This window comes from Lethenteron reissneri, chromosome 27 (assembly GCF_015708825.2).
Source record: "Lethenteron reissneri isolate LAM-NWPU_2019-01 chromosome 27, ASM1570882v1, whole genome shotgun sequence".
Taxonomy (NCBI): Eukaryota; Metazoa; Chordata; class Hyperoartia; order Petromyzontiformes; family Petromyzontidae; genus Lethenteron; species Lethenteron reissneri.
The window spans coordinates 4,134,657-4,149,497 of record NC_083805.1 but is presented as its reverse complement, the minus strand read 5'-3'; the positions used below and the strand labels follow the sequence as shown (position 1 = coordinate 4,149,497).

Sequence of the window (14,841 nt, the reverse complement as noted above, 5' to 3'; positions counted from 1 at the left end):
AGTGGCTCCCAAATCGCGGTGGCCTCTCTTTGACAAATTTCAACGCGGCCGCTCGATAAAAAGGAGACAACTGCCGCCCCAGAACGCCCGCCTCTTTAAAATAAAAAAACTAACAGAACAAAAAATCACTTCACGCATGCTGCATGGTGTGTAGACGAGGGGGACGAGTGGACCGTGAGGGTGGGGTGAGTAGGGTGTAAAGTGAGCGGTGGTGTGCGTGTGGTGAGTGCACGGCAAGTGTGGGGTGTGTGTGTGTGCGCTCTGGGTGTGGTTGCGGTGTGCGGTGTCACCGATGAATGCATGTGCCGATGTGTGTGTGATGAGCACATCTGTGTGTGTGTGCGTGTGAGGCCCACAGAGCTGTATTGCTCTTTTTCGGAAGTGACCTGGCCACAAACGAAAGCTCAACGAACTGGCTTATCACGTGGACATTTATGCTCGAAATGCATGATTCTAAGTTTCAAGGGAAAAATAGGAGGACCCGGAGAGAAATCCACACGACCACGGGGATAACACGCAAACTCCAAATTTCCAGGCGTCAGCATTGGGATCGAACCCACGACCTCCTGTATACCAGTCGAGGTAGATAACGTCTCGCAGCAGTGGCGAGTGTGTGCAGTGTGACCGGTGAGTACGTGGGCAGTGTGTGTCGCGTGATCGGCGAGTGTGCGTGGTGGATGAGTGTGCGTGGTGGATGAGTGTGCGTGGTGGATGAGTGTGCGTGGTGGATGAGTGTGCGTGGTGGATGAGTGTGCGTAGTGGATGAGCAGTGGGTGTGCGGTGGGCGAGTTTGTCGTGAGTGGAATGCGTGCGTGTGGTGCGTGTGGTGCGTGTGGTGCGTGTCGTGAGTGTGGTGAGCATGTGGTGAGCGTGTCGTGAGTGTGGTGAGCGTGTGGTGAGCGTGTGGTGAGTGTGTGGTGAGTGTGTGGTCTGAGTGTGTGGTGAGCGTGTGGTGAGTGTATGTTGTGAGTGTGCTGAGTGTGTGGTGAGCGTGTTGTGAGTGTGTTGTGAGTGTGTTGTGAGGGTGTTGTGAGTGTGGTGAGTGTGTGGTGAGTGTGTGGTGAGTGTGTGATGTGAGTATTCTGAGCATGTGGTGTGAGTACGCTGAGTGTGTGGTGTGAGTGTGATGTGAGTACGCTGAGCGTGTGATGAGTGTTTGGTGAGCGTGTGGTGAGCGTGTGGTGTGAGTACGCTGAGTGTGTGGTGTGAGTGTGGTGAGCGTGTGTGATGTGAGTACGCTGAGTGTGTGGTGAGCGTGTGGTGTGAGTATGCTGAGTGTGTGGTGAGCGTGTGGTGAGCGTGTGTGATGTGAGTACGCTGAGCGTGTGGTGTGAGTACGCCGAGCGTGTGTGGTGTGAGTGTGGTGAGTGTTTGGTGAGCGTGTGGTGAGCGCGTGTGGCGTGACTGCACCGCGCGTGCCTCTCACCTCTGGTGCGCTCCGCTTGAATTCCCGGCTCTGTTCTATGAGCCGCTTTCGGGACTGCTCGCTCGCCTCTTGCCGATTGGCCAGCTCCGTTGCCGTGGCGCTAAGTTCTCTCTGTCAGAGGAGGAGGCGGGGATAGAGGGGGGAAAGGAGGGCGTGGGATGGGATGGCACAACAGGTCCATCATCATCATCATCATGGGCCACCATCGTCGGCAAAAATCGTCCCGTATCTCTCTCACTCTCCTCAACGGCGGCCGAACACGGCCACCGCGATGCCCGCCTCAGTCACGACGAAGGCGGGCGGCGATCGTAACCGGAGTCCGACGCGAGCGTTCCGACTATGTCGCACGGTAGCGAATTTAAACTTCAAAGCGGGGGGCGGCGGGGGGCGGGGGGGCAGCATCACCGGCTTGAAATCCATAAAACTCCACGCAAACAATAAAGCGCTCGGCAGCAATAATAACTCGGTCAAAGTCATCGGGAAGCCCCGGTGGCGGCAGCGGCTCCCTCTCTCTCGCACGCCCGCACGCGTGCGCACTCACAAAGCGCATTTTCTCAAACTTTCCTTACCCCTCCCGTTTTGTTTTTACACGAGTTCTGCCCGGGCAAGATGACGGCGGCGGCGGCGGCAGCGGCATTCCCTTCGGAATCTCTTCCCCATCCCCACCACCCCCACCAGCCCCCCCACCCCCAACTCCCCGGCACCCCCACGCCACTGCCCGCGCAACAACCGACGACCCCGAGGGGGAAGGAGCAGGGCAGGGGAGGGGGGGGTCGTCTCTCTCCGCACCGACACGGACGACGCCGCGAGAGACGTTCGGGGCGCGAAGGAACGCCACGACATACCAGGACGCGCTGGAGATTTAGCGCGGCAAAACCATAAATGGTTACCGAACGGGACAGGAAAGCATTTTTGAGAGCGTCGGGGTTGAAAGAGAGCAGCGGGAGTAATAAAATGCTCGGGGGGCGGTTGGGGAGGAGGAGGATGAGGAGGAGGAGGGGCAGCCGTTATGGGGTGAAGGGTGGGAGAGGAGGAGGAGGAGGTCGTAAGGGGCGGCACACATGGGGAGGTGGGGGCAGGAGGAAGGGAGGGAGGGAGGTAGGGTTAACCGGTGACTTGTGACGGAGAATTTGGCGTAGGAGGAATTTACAGCATTAACAAGGAGGAGGAAGCAACTCGAGCGGAGATCATCTCTCAATCGCAGCGGCGTTTGCCCCCTGCGCACACACGCGCGCGCGTCTGCATTTCACGTTGCGCATCTCCATCGTACCCAGCGCTCCTAACGCAGCCCCGCGCAACGAGACATCTTCATCACGCGGGAAAGTCTCGCCAAAGTCTTCTTTCGGACAGTTTTTTTTTTTAACAGGCTGCTGCTTTGCGGTGTTTGGCCAATTCTTTTTATGTCATCCCGAGCTTTTTGTTTAATGTAAGAAAAAAAACCCAGTATCGCCCTTGCCATTACAAACAATCTTGGTCGAGATAACATCCACTGCTAGTCCTGCCAGACCCACAAAATTAAAACCTTTATGCCCAACGGGCGGATGACAAAAACTGCCATTAAATGCTACACACGGGGGAGAGACATCCCCCGACTGTTCGACGTTCATTCGCGTCCACTGAATTTAAATTGGGTAACGAATGAGCCACCGCCGCTCATCAATTTATGCGTCTCTGAGTTCCGCCGTGGTAATGACCGTCCGTCCGCGTGCCGGCAACAACGCCGCGCAAACTACGTTGTTAAGTTCGCGAGCCATCGTAAAATAAAATAAAAGTTCGCGAGCCATTGCTCTGCCCGGGGGGGAAAAATAAATTTAAAAAAAAGCAGAGTGAAGAGACAAGGGATGGAGAGAAGTTTTTTTTTAAATCCACGTCGTCGCATTTTTAATAACGTCGTTTAATATCTTGGTGCCAACACTTTAGCTCGACGTGTCTGCGCGCAATTACTCAGTAATAACTTTTTCTCACGGCGTTTTCGGAAGTTTAATTGAAACATTTTCAAGCGAACGAACAGTTCCGTCTTCAACATGGAGATCGTGCGCTAATGGGGGGGGGGGAAGGGGGGGGGGGATCAAACACCAAAAAAATCTCTCAATCTGTTCCGTGCAGAAGGGAAATAAAGTTTTTTTTTAAGCAATCTCCAAAAGAACAAAGCTTTGACGGCTTCGCGACGTAACACCGCTATTAACGCTCGCGCCGTTTAAATTAAAACTCCCGCGGAATCGCGACGGACAGACCCCCCCCCCTCCGCTTCGTGTTCTAAAAGTGGCAGTCGGGGAGGTTTTTGAGAACCGCGTGCAATTCACCCGGGCACACACTTTATAATTACGGCGCCGATTGTGCGTTTCAATGTGAATGAAATAAATAAATCCATCTAACCGCGGAGGGAAAGGAGAAACACAAGAAAAGGTCTCTCGCCGTCTCGATCAGCCCCAGCGGCTTTCCAGACGCGCGTTCACCAGCGGCAACTCTGTACGCGCGCCTGCTCCATCTCGTTAACACAGTTTAACACAGTTTAACACACTTTGTTCCCATAGACAAAGATTCCCCCCCCCCCTAACCTCCACGTGTAACCTGCAGACTTTTGGGGCTGTAGTATGGTCAGTACCATTCCCGGCTGCCTGTGTTCTCCCCAGCGCTGATGCTTACAGACCACACAGGTTTTGGCGGAGTCGACCTAGTGGGGGCCCAGAACCGCTTCCGATAGGGCTTCTAGAGCCCGGTTGCGAGTCGAACTCGGGTGGCAAGATTCATCGCACTGGTATGCTAACCACTGCATCACTCCCAATGATGCATACAGAACAGACTGTTGGGGCAAGTGTTGTTCACGAGCATGGCACACAAAGGGGGCGGGTGGCCAACACCACACCCGACCGTCTTTGTCTCCCCACACTGTACCAGGTACTCATTTATGGCCGAGTTGACGTAGGGGAGGCCCAGGACCAGTGCAAAATATTCGTCAATGTTGTTGGTTGTGAGCGGGAATCGAACTCTGGTCACCGTATAGCCCGAACAGACTTTTGGGGCAAGTGTTGCTCACAAATAGTAGCACCTATGAAGGCCGGCACAGCACATGAGGAGGGGGCGGGGGGGGTGTCCAACACCACGCCCGGCCGCCTTTGTCTCCCTAGCGGTGACGTTTACACACCAGACAGGCACCAGGACACGTGAGGGCGCGCCACACTGGGACAATCGCGGTGTTTGTGGAAAACTACCACTGCGGCGGCGGCGGCGGCCACGTGCGCCAACGCAATGTCAGCGGGCACACAAGGGGGCCCACTCTCTCTCACCGTGCTCCCGGTGCTGAGATTCCAGCCCCCCCCCCCCCCCCCCCCGGGGCGGTCGTTGGCAAAGTGGCGAAACGTGAACTGCCGTAAAGAAAAACAAATGGTTTAAGAATTATGAATGACAACAAAAAAATCACAAATCTATCAAAAGCTCCCGCGGACATGGCACGCAACGTATAAAAATAAGATAATTGATTCACTGTTTTTAAGACGGTATATACCCGGCCACGGTATATTAAAGGCGTTCGGTTTTAATCAAACGTATTAATGGTAGGATTCTACGGTGTGCCAAACCAAACACGGTGCTGTAAGAGAAAGGGCGGCATTGTTAGGTGAATGGAGGCTTCTCTGGCCCGCGCTGAGGCCACGCACATTTAGGGACTGGGCCATGACCCCCTGCAACACAATGGCCAACTCCTGTGAATGGTGTCACATGATTCTTGATGTCCACTCGGCACAATTCAGCCCCATCCCTAAGCCAACCGCCCCAACAGCCCTAACAGCCCCAACAGCCCTAACAGCCCCAACCACCTTAACCACCCCAACCACCCCAGCAGCCCCAACAACCCCACCCACCTTACCCAACCCAACCACCCCAACAGCCACCCCACCTTAACCGCCCCACCCACCTTAGCCACCCCAACCGCCCCACCCGCCCTACCCACCTTAACCACCTTAACCACTTTAACCACCCCAACCGCCCAACAGCCCCATCCACCTTAACCGCCCCACCCACCTCAACCACCTCAACCACCTGAACCACCTGAACCACCTCAACCACCTCAACCACCTGAACCACCTCAACCACCTGAACCACCTGAACCACCTGAACCACCTTAACCACCCCAACCGTCCCAACCGCCCAACAGCCCCACCCACCTCAACCACCTTAACCACCTTAACCGCCCCAACCACCTTAACTGCCCCAACCATCTTAACCATCTTAACCACCTTAACCACCTTAACCACTCCAACCGCCTCAACCGCCTCAACCGCCTCAAACGCCTCAACCGCCTCAAACGCCGCACTGTCTAAACCACCCCAACCGCTGGATTGCATTAATTTCAACAATTTGAACAACGTGGAATTTTTTGTCTTTTTTAACCATCTCATTTGTATTGTCTCAAATAGCCTCTGTTCCGTTTGCACAGTTTAGGGTGAATGTAACGTAGGTATTCAATTTGCATTCGTCGTAAAGGTCTAATTCGCAAGTGCACGATTCAGCGCGTGCATACAACTCGGTTTGAATCATGGATGAAACTGTCTCGTCACATCCGTGTTGTTCACTTCACAGCAGCGGGCGAGTTTGGATAACGACAGCTGCACTCGGTTATGGAAGAATTGGACATCATTGGCGGTTATGAAGGCTGCTGTGGAACTCAGGAATTACCGCGCGGCTGTAAGCAAGGACCAAAATGCCGAGGCAGGGCACGTCAACGAACAGATCGTTGCATTTTATTTTTTAAACCACAACACAAAGAAAGGATCGTGCAGACAATTTAAAATGCTGCTCGCTACACAAAGAGATATGTAGCGGCTGAGGCCACATCTCTGAAGGGGAGGGCTCAAGGCAACGGTTGAAATAAAAAAAATAACAACAATATGAAGAGGCACTAGAGACACACAATACGGAATACAGCTGTGCTGGTTTGGTTCAGCAGAGGAAAACAAGCGGTCCTCACTTGAACGACTCCAAACCTTGGGGATGCGCATTTGAACGGCGCGTAAATGCAACGACGGAGACATTTTTTTATTGCGCGGCCACGGCTCTCATCAGTGGCGGCCGATGCCTCCACCGCCACCCACCGCCACGCACCGGCCGGCGTGGTGAAGTATGGGCAAACAAGCCACGCGGCCGACACTGCGTGGCGGGGGGCGGCCTTGATCCACCGGTGGATTCACAAAGGGGGTTGTCGTTTTTTTTTTTATCGGTAAAAAAGTTTTTGTCGTGATAACGGCGAATACGATTTTCTGCGGTGGAGCGATTTTCGATTATGTGCGACACAACCCGGCCACTCCCGTGCAATTTGACGGTTTCCCCGACCCTTCCCTCGCCCCCCCATCCCAACCCCCCCACGCTCCGTAAGTGACCGCGCGTTTGCCACTGTCGCGAATGAGCCAGGCCATTGAGCGCGCAAGCACGTCCCACAGAAATGCCGTCAAAGTGCGCCCTGTTTCGCGTAAAGCGCCAGCCCCACACCGCCGCTCTGTGAGCCGGTGGAGTAATTAAAAACCGTTTGAAAAATGAAATTAGTCGGGAAGGCGCGGAATAGGGGAAGGTGAGTAAAAAAATGTAAAAAAAACATTTGTGTTCAGTTATTTATATATATATAAATATGAAACTGCGCCGAGTTAAACTTTCACTCCGAGCCAAACCGAGAGAATAATCGACGACATCACAAAGATGGGGAGGGCGGTGCTTCCAAATAATCCGCGCGTTACCCGCACACTAGCCGGGGCAACTCCGCGCCACTGCTCCCCTCAGCAGCTCACCGTATCATCAATTCCTCACGCCGACGTTTCCCGGCGGATGGCTCCGTGTGGTCGGAATTCCATCTCAAAAGAAGACGCCCCGCTTACAGCCCTCGGCCCAAATCAATCAATCAATCAAGTCTTTCCTTCTATAGCACTATTTCGTGCAAAAGATGCAATTCAAAGTGCTGTACAGATAAAAGAAAACATTGTTTAAAGACTAAATCGCAAGAACAATAAAAGCAATTTCCATACAAAACAAAATAGCATTCTAATAAATTGCTATCGGAGGCATATTAAAAAATAGATATAACACTATAAAAGAATCTTAAGTAAAAGCAAGTTTAAAAATGTAAGTTTTTAGATTTAACTTAAAATTGCTTAATGATTGCAAAGCCCTCAGATCCCCTGGCAGGCCTGTTCTACAGGCGAGCACCACGCACACTGAAGGCCGCCCACTTTCTCCGCGAGTTTTGGCCCTGGCCCTTGGTGACGACTAAAAGACCGGAACCAGAGCATCCGAGGGGCCTTTTTGATTCCTATCTTAAAAGCATAGAAGACAATGTGTGCTGTTGCCAAACAATTTCAACGATCAGAATGTGCCCGATCTCGTCCGATCGCAGAAGCCGAAAAGCGGCGGTCGGGCCTTGCAGGTCGCTTGGATGGGTGACCGCCACGCTGTCGCGGGGCTACGGCGGCCTTCGAAGGCGGCCTTCAACACACTGCAGTGACCGGCGAGGTCAAATTAGCCCCACCGTCGTATGGCGGAGGGTCCTCATCCAGCAGTGAAGTGACAAGAGGCCTACAAATGTAGATGGAGCCTCTTCGATGGACCCTGGGAAAGTCTCACTGAGTCCCCAAATGTACAGGGTGCTTCAAAAAAGTTTTTAACATTTATATGGGACTGTCGTTTTTAATGGACAAAAAGAACGGATAAAACTACATTGTAACATGATAACAAATGTAATGTTAATACTGGTAGGAACCTCCTGGTTACACCAGCCCACAGGGGATTATTGTGTCCGTCGTGCAGGGAGGGGCTGGGTTGGGTGGGGCTGGGTGGGGAGGGTGGGGCTGGGTGGGGGGTGGGAGGGGTGGGGCTGGGTGGGGAGGGGCTGGTCACCCCGTGGTGCCCTTGTAAAACTCACCGTTTAACCTACTCACGCCGGCTTGTGCCCGCCCTCACAGTCGGGCATATTTGTGGAATACACCACGCCGCCGTTGACCCTGGCCATTGACCGAGCAACCCAACGTTCCTACCAGCTCCCTCCGCAGTCAAAGTCTCTCCACTTGGTAATAAATCGGCATTTTGCGACCCCCACTGCCACTGTGTAGCATATTATTACGTGCCAGGAACTCTATGAGATGATAGGACAATAGTCTGAGCCCATAATTGGCAATAAGTAACGGCAAAGCAGTTATAAGTGACTCAGAATTGTGCGCAGTTGCGTATACAGTGCACGACTTCCCTGAAGGCAAACACCTTCAGCGAGCGCGATGCCGATCACACAACGCGGTTCGAATTCGACCCTCGATCGATGGCTGCGCCATCGCCGCACACGCGTCGAATAAAAAGCAAGGGACAACTCCTTACGAACAACTCCTAAAATATTTCATTGCTGGAGGGGTTGCCCCCCCTACCTGAAAATCTTGGCTCCACCATTGCCCACACCTCCATCCAACACCACTGCCACCACTGGCACCACTGCCACCCCCACCACCACTGGCTACCGCCACCACCAACATTGCCACCACCAGCAACCAATGTCACCACCCAGACCAGATGGCGCTCATTTTTTGTGCATTATGCGCCGAATTGCACGCAGACTCAACAATCACGAGCGCGTGTCATTCTCCGGGATGCCGAGTAATCGTTTCATTAACAACTCTTCCTGCAAACGATCTCCATCTCCATCTCCCTAAATACCAGCACCGAGAAGATCGTTTAAATCTGGTTCATTCCGCTAAGCCGCTCGTAAAAACTTTTATGGCGTGTAATTTGCCACTAATTAACAGCTCTTTAAAAAAAACACACAAAAAATAAAACACAACAACAAAAGCAGCCCCCCCCCCTCCAATACACCGCGTGTAAAGCAGAGGGTAAAGGGAAGACAATAAAAATCACATTCGCAAAAAAAACGAAACTCCCGAGGTCTTAATTCTAGATTTGAAGCTTTCGTGACTGCAAGGATTCAAAATAAAAATCACGACGTTTCGGAGGCAACACAAGTCTCCGTCATCAGGTGGGACCGTCACAGCCAGATTTGCTGCATCATTTTATTTTTATTAATTTTAATTTCATTTTTTACCTACGTGACTTTACCGAAAGAACTAAGATTACGAATCCCGAGTTCTTCTTCTGTACCCATTGGGAACCCCCGAAGCAGAAATTCCGTTTGGGGGGGGCACGCCACCCCCCCCCCCCACACCAACCAAGCAGCCTTGCCGCTCGCCGCCACCGTTCTAAGGGCCACACTTCACTTGATCCCCAAACCTCACGCCATCGCCCCCCCCGCCTCTCCGTCGAGTTAAACCATCATTACCACGGCGTCCCTTCATTTCAGAATTAACCTCGACGGTGAGGGAATTGTCTGTGATTTTTTTTGTGAAATCGCAACGCCAACCCCAAAAGACACCCCCCATCCATAACGGGCGTATTACACCCGCCCCCTCCACCCCTTTAAAATAATTATCCCGGCAGTGAACTTTGAGCAAAATTGCCTCTTAAATCGTTTATTAAAACTTACAGGACACGTAGTTTTAATCCGCGCATAATAGTTTTAAACAAGATTTTAGGACACCGCATAGCTGCTCCGCTGCGGTTTACGCATAACGCGCAAAACGCTCCGCTGCGACATTATTTCTAATTTCCGTGAACCGTCCCCGATTAATCACAACATTTATGGGGGTTTTTTTTTTTACAAGGGCATTTAACCCAAATTGCTACGTGTGTAAGTTGAAAGTAAAACAAACGCATCAAAATAACTAAGGGCTTCCGCCCCCCCCCCTAACCAATTATCCCATGGCCTAAAACCTACTAAAACAACGCGTGCATAATACGGAAAAAAGCCCAAAACGCCCCCTTAAAAAGGTAAAACTACAGAGACGAAATATCGTCCGATCAATGTGGTCACCACACCACCGCCACCAGCGAGGGCAGTCGGAGGGTTTCTAGGCTTCATACCGCTGAGGTGGTCAACCAAGAGACGCTGGGACTCATTCGAGGAAATGTGTTGGAACTCACTCACGCGACCCTTGTTTTTCCTGCTCGTTGCGAGGACTCGTGCGCCCCCCCCCCCCTGCACGCCACCCCCTCCACTCCCCCTCGCCCCGACCCGCTGCCCCCCCCCCCCACCACGGCTCCGAACGAACACGGGGCACCGGTTACGGACTGTGGCGTGGAGCCCGCCTGGCGGTAAGTTGGTGGTTGACACGCTCCGGACGGGCACCGCGTGAACGGAGCCGCGCTCGCGACGGATTTCTCCCGTCGGGTGAAGAATGGGCAGCAGCACCCAACCACACCGCTCATCCCGATCCACAGCAGCCCAGCACCGCACCACCCAGCCCAGCACCGCACCACCCAGCCCAGGACCGCACCACCCAGCCCAGCACCGCACCACCCAACCCGCACACCACCAGGTAGAGTAACACGTGTTGGCGTGGCCGACCGTGCTCATCGGAGGTGCGTGGGGGGGGGGAAGGACAGCAAATTAAACGCAAAAAAAACCATTCATCCAACGGTGGATTGACAATGGGCTATAACACGTTCTGTTTCGACGGCCACAGAGTTCAAAGTGAAATGGAAACACCGTCGTTGTGCGCACACGTACGGGTGGAAACATGCGCGGTAATTATAATCCCTTACAGCCCTTTTGTCCATCCACTGCCGAGCGAGGGATATCTCACCCACCCCAATGGGGGCTGTTTGACCATACTTCACCCGCGTCGGTCAGGGCGGATCGGGGGGCTGGGAGGTCTCTGAGATCAGAGGTTAGCCGCCGTCGCCGGCAATCGAACTCGGGTCGCTTGGTTCTCACTTAGCGTTGTGCGCTAACCCGTGCCGACGCCACCGCCGATCGCAAGCAGCCTTCATCTCGCTCGTCTTTTCCGTCGCATCCGAAGCAGATTGCGATAATCTGGGTTTTTAAAAAAAGAATATCTACGTATTATTTTTAAGAAGTATACACCGTTTGTGAATGAGTTTTAACTTAAGAAAATAACACCCACGAGGGAAAAAAATAAAAAATCGCACTGCCGCTGCTGCTACTCCACTCACAAGAACCTCGCCAGGCAAACGCCAAAAATAACAAACATTTACTTTCGCTCAAAGACGTCGATTTTTCTTTCTCTATTGGTTTCTTTTTTTATATTTTTCTTTTTTGGGGCAGGCGGTAAGAGAGGGGGGGGGGGGTGCAGAGAAGTTAGGCACGCAGACGCCAGACTAATTACAGCAATATCAGCCATTCACGTTGATTTCCCTTCCTGAAGCGGATGGCTGACATCATTTGTAATGATCATTAGTCCGTCCCCATGTTTGCTAAATCAATTACGCCGCCTATTACGCTAAATTATCGGGTGGTGCCAACTTCCTGTACAGCACCACGCCCAGGCGAAATCTCATACTGCGAAAAATACACACTCGCTCACGCACACACGCACTTACACATACGCTCGCTCACACACACACCCGTGCATACAGACACTCACTCGCACACACAAGCTCATGCACACACACACTCGCTCACTCACTCACGCGCACATACACACACTCACATGCCGGTACAGACACACACTCGCACACGCGTGCTCGTACGGACACGCACGGAAGCGCACACACACACACACACGCTCGCACACTTACACTCACTCGCACACAGTGAATCCACAGAAGCATGCATACAGACAAAGATCCCCCATACAGCCTCGACATACTTATAGGACAAGTGCTGTTCGCGAGCACCTATGAAGGCCGGCACCACGCCCGTCATTCACTCGCTCAGACCCTCATTCATCCAGCCATTCACACAAACACATTCACACACACACACGCTCATTCACACAAACACATTCACACACACGCTCATTCACACAAACACATTCACACTCACACGCTCATTCACACAAACACATTCACACACACACGCTCATTCACACAAACGCACAATTACAAATGTACTCATTCACACATTAACTCACAATTTCACACACACACAAAGGCAAAGATCCCCTGCATAGCCTTATAACAGACTGTTGGGGCAAGTGCTGTTAGCGAACACCTTTTATTTCAGCCCACGAGGAGGTAGAGGTGGGTGGCCAGCACCTCTCCCCAGCGGCGATGTTTCATACACACCGCACCGAGCACACCACGCGCCAATTGACGCGCACGCACAACAAACACACAGACGTGTCACGCACGCGTATTGACGGGCAACTGAGCGCACGTGGCAGCAGAGAGGGCCTCCCTCCTCTAGCGCACCAGCGCGGCTGGCGTGCGTCCGAGTCTCGCTGCACGTTTAAGTATTTTTCGTTTGCCGCGGGCACCAATTTCCAGACATTAACGCAAACCTTCTCATGACCGAGCTGAGCCAATTTTAGGCTCTTGGGTTTGTTTTTTCTCTCCTGCCTCGGCAGGAGAGATTAGTGGGTTGAACGTTGGGATTTGAAGGGTTCAGAGGGAGGGAGGGAGGTGTGGGGGGGCTGAATGGGTTGAGACAGGGGTGAGGTGGTGCTTGGTGGGAGTTGAACTGGTGCCTCGTGACGCTGGTGGTGGTGGCGGTGGTAGTAACGGTTGTGGTGGCGGTGGCCACGGTGGTGTTGATTGTGCTACTGTTGTTGTTCACGGTGGTGGTGGTGATGCTACTGCTCTTCCTGGTGGTGGTGGTGCTGGTGGTGCTACTGCTGGTGGCGAGCGGTGGCTGCACTACCATTCCCGCTCACGGCCAACACCAGTGACGATTATCTCAACCGGTCCTGGGCCTCCCCTAGGTCAACTCGGTCTCAAATGAGTAGCTGGTGCGGTGTGTAAACATCGCTGCTGGAGAAACAAAGACGGCCGGGCGTGGTGCTGGCCACCCACCCCCTCGTGTGCCGTGCCAGCCCTAGTAGGTGCTCCTCGCTCACAGCACTTGCCCCTACAGTCTGTTAAGGCTACACGGGTGTGGAGGGCATCTTTGTCTTTGCTGTTGCTGGTGGTTGCCTTGAGGGGATGGCACAGCAACGTTGGGTGAAGTTTTAGACCCCCCCCATCACCTTTTCACCCCCCCCACCCCCCACACCCCCCACGTTCTTCTTCTTCGTCCTCTTATTTCCCTTTCATTCGTTTCTTTTTATGTATGCAACGCCGTTTGATGTGACCGGGGGACTGGAAGAGATTTATTAATGCGCGGATTACGGAGAATGGGAGGGCGACTTGGTGGAAAGGGCGAGTGCGCTAATTAGTCGGGGGGGGCGGGGGGGGGGGGCTTGCCCTCGGCGCACGGGACCTGGGATCAAACTCATCGCGCGCATCCGGTGGTGCTGGAACTTCGTCGGGATTAAGATTTGAAAGAAAAAAAAACTTTTAGAGAAGAAAGAATAATAACGGTAATCGGCGTAATCATGCGAACAAAAAGTTTCAGAGGCGGGCAGGCGGGCGGGCGGGAGAGAGAGCGGAAAATAATTCAGCCCCGAGGTAGACCGAATGAAAAAGCGTTAATGGTTATTGCCGCGTATTATGTACAAATAATTATAACTTTTCCTCCACGATTTGCTTTGATGAGATGGTCCGTGGAGACACCTGACGGTGTCCCGTTGGGCACGGGGGTCGTCGTCGTCATCGTCGTCATCGTCGCTGCCGTAGTCATCGCAATCACCTTCGCATCAATCCCTAAAGTTCCATCGACACCATCGTGATCACGGCCGGACGGTCGTAGCCGATCGCGATGTTGTTCAGACCAAAACATCACCGTGCCATCGCGCATCAGATAGGCTGAACACGACCAAATATACGCAATCGGTGTCGGTCAAACATCCCAACGCTGGAAACAAACAAAACATTCCCTGCGAAGGACTCAATTAGGGAACGGGCACAGCGGCAGGAACATCATCGCCCTGTGACTTGCAGGGGGGGGGGGGGGGGGGGGAAACAAACTTGGTAGGACCCTCCTGGATTAAAAAAAAAGTCTCGAGACACGGCGAGAGCTTTCCTGGGTAATCAAGCGTAATAATTATAGTGAGGAACGATTGCAAGCAACAATGTAATTTACGTATCTATTGCAGCCTCACTGAGTCTCAAAGGACACTTTTTTAAGGAGGGTTTTGGACGTAATTTAAAAAAAATGATTATTTGGAAGAAGCCAGCATACCCGGAGAAAAGCACTAAATACACGAGGAGAAAACACTCAAGAACTAATCGGCAGGCATGCCCCGAACGTGCTGCCACCATGATTGCTGAGGTTCCCGGTCGCCCATTGTCAAAGGTTCGCCGCACGGATGGGTTCATGAACCCAGCCGCGGCGCTGCCCTCTCCTGGCCACCTGGCGGCGCAGCAGCAGGTTCGGCAAAATTTCACAAGATCAACGCGATCCGCAAAATCGATGACCTGCAGGTCATCGGAACCCATGAACCAAGAACGCTACCACGCCCATCATCATCACCATCACCATCGCCACCATCGTCATC

At 53.0% G+C, this 14,841-nt stretch overlaps 1 protein-coding gene across 13 annotated transcripts in view; it reads right to left on the bottom strand.

The window, feature by feature from the left end:
* The window catches only part of LOC133348392 (homeobox protein cut-like 1), a 195,416-nt gene that overhangs the window by 129,158 nt on the left and 51,417 nt on the right, over window positions 1–14,841 (bottom strand). For 9 of the 13 annotated variants that reach the window (XM_061561171.1, XM_061561176.1, XM_061561177.1 and 6 more), the window contains exon 2: window positions 1,427–1,537. In XM_061561171.1, coding sequence (XP_061417155.1) covers window positions 1,427–1,537 — 111 coding nt within the window. Of the gene's footprint in view, window positions 1–1,426; window positions 1,538–1,995; window positions 2,061–2,271; window positions 2,429–4,713; window positions 4,743–14,841 lie in introns of those variants that run through there. The other 4 variants (XM_061561180.1, XM_061561181.1, XM_061561184.1 and 1 more) reach the window with 3 other exon arrangements.